Source organism: Rhizophagus irregularis, chromosome 14 (genome assembly GCF_026210795.1).
Source record: "Rhizophagus irregularis chromosome 14, complete sequence".
Lineage (NCBI taxonomy): Eukaryota > Fungi > Glomeromycota > Glomeromycetes > Glomerales > Glomeraceae > Rhizophagus > Rhizophagus irregularis.
In genome coordinates, this window is record NC_089442.1 from 392,001 (window position 1) to 398,348 (window position 6,348).

The window sequence follows — 6,348 nt, forward strand, 5'->3', positions numbered from 1 at the left end:
CCGATGAATTAATTCCCGATAATCCCGATATATTAGCAGATGTAATTTTCGTCAATGCTGATCCAAATCTACAAGGGGAAAGAAGGGAAAGAATGAAAAAAAAATTAGCAAAAAAATACTAGATATGGAAAAAAAATTATTATTGAAAATGAGGATTGAAAAAAAAGATGCTTGCTATAACACTGCTATAACACCGTAACATCAATCCGATCTCTGATTTAGATTTAAGTCTAAAAAAAAAAGAATAATTTTAATAATATACTTACTAATAATAGAAAAATATATAAAATTAAATGAAAAAAATTATATAACAAAAATAGTATAGGTCTATTATAAAGGAAAAAAAAATTAAAAAATAAAATTGGTTTAAAAATAGAAAAGAAAATTAAAAGAAAAATTTTCAGTTATAGAAAAATCAACCTGAAACTCTATAAAAAATTTTATCCGCTATTTCTGTAAAAACTCCATAAAAATGAGCCTTTCCCGGATCCATTCACGGAAAATGTAAATAATTCGTGATATAAGGTTATTAATTCCGGAAATACGAGCCTTTTACGGAAAAAGACGAAATATAAAAAACGGATCGACTTTTTTTGTAGGGAAAAAGAAATTAAAAAAAAATCAGTTTAGAAAAAACAATATATGAAATTTGAAAAAAAAATCAGTCTAAAAGTAAACCGAAAAAAAAATAAAAAAAAAGAGCTATTTTGCAGAAACCTATGGATTTGTTACGGTTACGGTACATTTCGCCGAAAGCCATTTCGCCGAAAGGACGTTTCGCCGAAAAATAGGGCCAACATTATGCAGAATTATAAATAACTCAGGCAAGAGATTATTTTTCGGCGAAATGGCTTTCGGTGAAATGTCCCGATACCATTTGTGGTTACGGTATTTGTTACTATACAGTTAAGTGATCGCCAACGATTAAGTATCCAACACGTGACGACATGTATCGAGACCACAAGTTTACTTTCAATTTCAAGAAAATGATACAAATAGGTAAGTAGGTAAGTCTATATTTTGAAAAATTTAATATAATAAAATCATTAAATTAATATATGTGGTAAAACTTGAAGATTTAGGTTGGATTAAGCATCAAGCTTTCAATAATTGCACGTGCACGTAATCCTCAACTTTCAATTTATATAGGTGATTTATTACCTGATCATCACAAAATTTGTCTAAATGTTCCAAAAAACTTTTAAAAGATAAATACTTTTCAAGAAAAGAAATGGAAAACTTGCTTGAGTTGAAGATATAATTATATTTTTTTTTCGAAATTTATTATTACTATTTATTTTTATATTAAATTTATCATAACTATAACGATTATATACTAACTTAATAAATGTATTTATATTTATTGTAATTAAAAGATTATAATTTATTTAAATAAAAAAAATATATATATTTATTCCAATTATTTTGCAGCAATGATCCTTCCTGATCAAAAACTATAGAGAAAAAAAAAAATAAAAAAGCCGCGTTTACCCGTGGCCCTGCATCTCCAATCCAAACCTAAATGTTAAAGGCGCGTCATTCTTTGACATTTTTGGGGAAAAAAGCTTAATCGATATCACATGTTTTCGTAGACCTGCCTCAATAAGGGTAGATTGAAAAGTCTGGTCATAAATTCTAGTAAAGTAGAAAGATGAAAAGAATCTTTACGTATCAATTACATTACTGCGCTCACCAACTGTGAGGTTCGGCCATGGTTCACAATTGGCTCGTGCATTAATGCAGCAAAATCTGCCAAGCACATGTGAAGGATCAATATATTATCAATGCACATCACACGCTTCAAGATTTTAATTTCCGAGGGCGCAGCAAGGGTATTTGGACTTTCCCAGCGTAGCCTGAAAAAAATGTCACGAAAAATCACGTGACTTTTTTTGTCACAACCGTCACACACCGCGTTTCCATTTTCTATAAGTATCTGAGGGACAATTTTTTTTGAGTAGGTAAACCTTATTTGTCATCCCTTATTCGTCACATGTGCGCCACACTTAATTTCAGTCAAGTTGCATAATGCCGGCCATTTCGTGACTTTTTTTTCAGGTTACGCTAGGGTAAGTCGGGTATTTGCCAAATTTCATAAATCCTCCGCAATAATATAAAACCAATTAAAAAAAGTTTTTTGGGTTTGATAAGGATCGAAATGAATAAACCTTTATTTGGTTAATGGGCAATATCGTTTCCATATTGCACAAATTATTGTACTCGAAATTCTTTTTTCTTTCATTCTGTTATAAAATTCAATATTACGTTACTATTTTTTCTCGTAATGGAACTTAATTAAACAATTTTACCATAATCCTACAGAAAAATATAAAGTGATATTACGTAAAATGATGTTTTGATACTTAAAGGGAAGAAAATTTAAAATTTTAGTAATTACAGTCAACGCTCGTTATGGTGAACAGGTGAAGCTCGTTATAGTAAATTTGGCTTATAACTTTTTTTATTCCCCAAGCTCACTTACTAATAAATCTTATTTGTTATCGTAAACTTACTAATAAAATCTCAATATTAGATATAGTAAACTTTTGAATAAGTTTATAAATATTTTCATGAAGTTTGTAAGTGAATCACAAGTTTATTATATAACTCATCAACAAGTCCATGTAATGTACTGTTAAATTTATTTCTAAAGTCCCCTAATCTTTTGCACATTTCTTGAAAAGTCACCTTTGCCATTTCACTACAAGGCTTATATCCCAAAACAGCTAATATAAAGTTATTTAAGTCAGATGATGAAGGATTACGAATACGAAGAAATAAACATTTGCTTTCTTCATTCCTTAAGTGTGCTTTATTCTAAATTTGTAATATGTTTGAATATATATTAATATTCTAATAATTATATAAACTAAACATCATGAAATCATATTTATCTCTCCTAGCTACCATTCCTAGCAAATTATCATTTCCATGTAGAGAATTCACAACCATGTTAGTGTTTGATGATGTATTATTGGCTGTTAACATTTGATTGGCAAGTTCTAAAATATGTGGCCGCTTTACTAGCCAATTGCAAACATAAAGTATATTTGACATTTCTGTAAATGATGCTGGTAAAGGTTTATCACCACCTAATAGAGATGAACTACTTCTTGTTCGTGTTGGAGTTGCAACATCAGGCATTAAGGATGCAATTCTTCCTGCTCGTATTGGAGTTGTAGCTTCAGGAACTAATGATGAAATTTTTCTTGTTCATGGTGAAGTTACAACATCAGGTACTAAGAATGCAATTCTTCCTGCTCGTATTGGAGTTGTAGCTTTAGGAACTAATGATGAAGTTCTTCTTGTTCGTGGTGAAGTTATGGCTTCAGATGTAGTTAATGAATGAGTTTTTTCCTGTTCAAATGAGTCTTGATAATCTTGATTATCATCTAATACTTCTTTAACAATATCAGATATATATTTAGGTACTAATAAATAATTATACTAATAAATTATTAACTACCTTGTAAAAAAATACGTCATTGTTATCATTGTTATCATCATCAGATATCTCTAATGATTCTTCTCTATTATTAGAAAATTTCCTAATCAGTCTGATTCTCTTTAGTTCATTATTATTAATATTATCATCTTTATTTTTTCATTATTATTATCTGTGATTTTGTTTCTAACTTGTTTTGACTCGCATGACCTTTAGGTTCAAAAATCACAGTATTTTTGGCTTTGTTCTTGCTACCTTTTGAACGTCCTTTAATGAAAGTTATAATTCAATACATTTATCTAAATAAATCTTATTGATATCATTATATGTTTATACTTGCCTCGGTTCACTTCATTGCATTTTGATTGTTGAGTCTTTGCAGCCGCTTCCTTTTGGTTTAACTTTTGCGTCTTTGGTGCCATTTTACTGAAAGTTTTAAAAAAAATAAATGACAATCAAATAAATATATGTAATTAATGATGTGATACAGATCGACAGATAAGAGTAACTGTTTATTATTATAAAGTTTTATTGTTGTATAACGTCACATTGGGGTGTGCTGTCAACTAATTAAATCAAAGCTATTTGTAATTACACTGATCTTCAATTAGTAAATGATTTTTGGCTAAAGTTTATCAACAATATACTTTATAGTAACTCCACACATAAATTAACTACTTTTTTTTTAGATGCCCAGCACGAATTTTTTTCTTCTCCAAATTTTTTGAATATAAATCAGTCCTTCCGTACCACAGCTACAAAGTTACGAAGCTTTTATTTACATCATATAGCAAGTTTGGAGAAAATTCCTATTTAAATTCTATATTCAAAAAAAAAAATCTCAAACTGCCCTATCAAATGTAAGTTTTTTTCATTTAAATGTAAAAGATAGTTCATAACTATGTTTATATAGCTTTGATATTAATTTTTATAAAATTTGGCCTTGAAATATTAAACCATTAAGGCTGTGTATCTAACTAAAGTTTGGAAAATAGCTGATGGGAGTATACAAATCATATAAACGTTGCTTTCAACTAAAGAATTGCAACAAAATTTGGTTAGAAAAGTATCGGAATGATAAAATAATTAATGAAATAAACAAGTGCTTGGATGAAATGGATGAGAATCAGCTTGAAATGATTTTAAATACTATACAAAGTCAATCTCCTAATTCAACTATAAGAAATAACCAACGGAATAATTTAATTTTAATAATACAACAATTACCCGATGATCAACTTTTATCTGCTGCTCACTTAATTTCAACAATGCGATATCCAAAAGGACCTAATAAGGGCAAAATTTATTTGCTGTACTTACAGAAAAAAGCCTATGAATCCATAAGGGCCGTGACATATATTACGTAATTTCTTAGGGGGTGGGGGGTAATTAGTTATATTAGTAGAAATCTTACGTTACACTGATCTGTATATCATGTGATCTATGGTCATAATCTGATTCGCCGTAAACATTTTTTTTTTAATTTTCGGAAAAAAATTTTTAATTAAATTAAATTGTTTTGTATTTTTAATTTAATATACGTAATTTATATTGCACAAAATTTTAGATATTATGTACTCAGTTAAATAATAGTGATAGTTTTATAGAAAATCTGCGTTTAAGATATTCTTGCAGTATATTCCTTTTTTAATGTACCGCTATTGCAAATAAAACTGAAATATACTTTACATTTTACGTATTTTTTACTTTAATTTTTCAAAGTGAGACAAAATTTTCAATTTAATTATTCAAATATATATTCACTCCCCATCTGACATGTATTCTCTTAAACCAAGTTGAATTTTATTAGATGGGACAATATGTTCTGGTTGTTGTGAAGGTAAAAGAGAAAAATCATCAAGAATCATAGAATTTTGTTTAACCTGATCCTTTTTTGGGCGTCCTCGAGTAGCAGGATGTGCTGTGCGTTTGTGATTTGTCAAAAAGGCAAGAGTAGGAAAATATTTTTGACAGACGGAACAACAAAGACGTGAGTACATATTTTTATCAATAGATGGACAATCAGCATCATAGCCTGGTATTTTCAAAAGATCACAATATTGAAGAATGTGAATAGGATTCATAAAATGTCCATCTCTAGCTTTGGTGACAGGTGGCAAGAAACCATTGTTGTTTTGTAGAAAGTCCATGGCTTCTTCAGCTCTAGGTGGTCCACAACAACTTGTATTTTTACAGCGCTTGATATCAACCGAATAGGTGCACAAATTACAATGTGTTTCAATCCAAGACCATGGTACAAAACATTCCGAGAAGGTATTTGCATCCTCTTCATTTTTTTTGAATTTTTTTCTCGTCTTTTTAATTCTTCTGCCCTTTCTTTATCTGTACCTTCAAACTTTATATTTTCAAATGGATTAGTAAGTGTATCTACATAATGGACATCAACTTTCTTTCCAAAAATCAAATCACGACTCCAAATATCACACAAGGTTTCTCCCGCATATCGAAAATTTTGAGTAGCCAATTCTGGATTTATTACTCTTCCTTGTGTATTCAAATGTATACCAAAATGGTCGATTGGCAATGTGACACCAGCAAGTTTTCCAGACAATGTCGCCATACCTCTTTCCACAGGATTATATTTTGATTGTCCTGGAGCATGCGTCCTTACACTTAAATAATCTAAATCAAATTTCTTGAAGAGATGACAATATGCTTTTATATTTTTTAAAAATCTAGGATTTTCATCTGGTCCTCCATCCACCAACAATATCCAAATAGGTCGAATATTTCCATTTATTTTTAACACATCATCGTATTTGGAATCCATGGTAAGACTATTAAGGTCTTGCATATGAGTAACTGAAGACGTACCAAGAGACCACTGAGGACGTACAAAAATTGCCAGTTGTCCTGTTTGAAGTGCATCATTTGAATCACTT

The 6,348-nt window shown here is 29.7% G+C and overlaps 1 protein-coding gene across 1 annotated transcript; it reads left to right on the top strand.

Annotated features, from left to right (window-relative positions):
• Positions 1-2,878: 2,878 nt before the first annotated feature.
• On the top strand, positions 2,879-3,349 carry OCT59_005803 (uncharacterized protein; the record flags this gene model as incomplete). Its single annotated transcript, XM_066140843.1, has 2 exons — positions 2,879-2,952; positions 3,046-3,349. The coding sequence occupies 2 exons, from the start codon at positions 2,879-2,881 to the stop codon at positions 3,347-3,349; spliced, it is 378 nt and encodes a 125-aa protein (XP_065997689.1).
• Between the last annotated feature and the right edge of the window lie 2,999 nt (positions 3,350-6,348).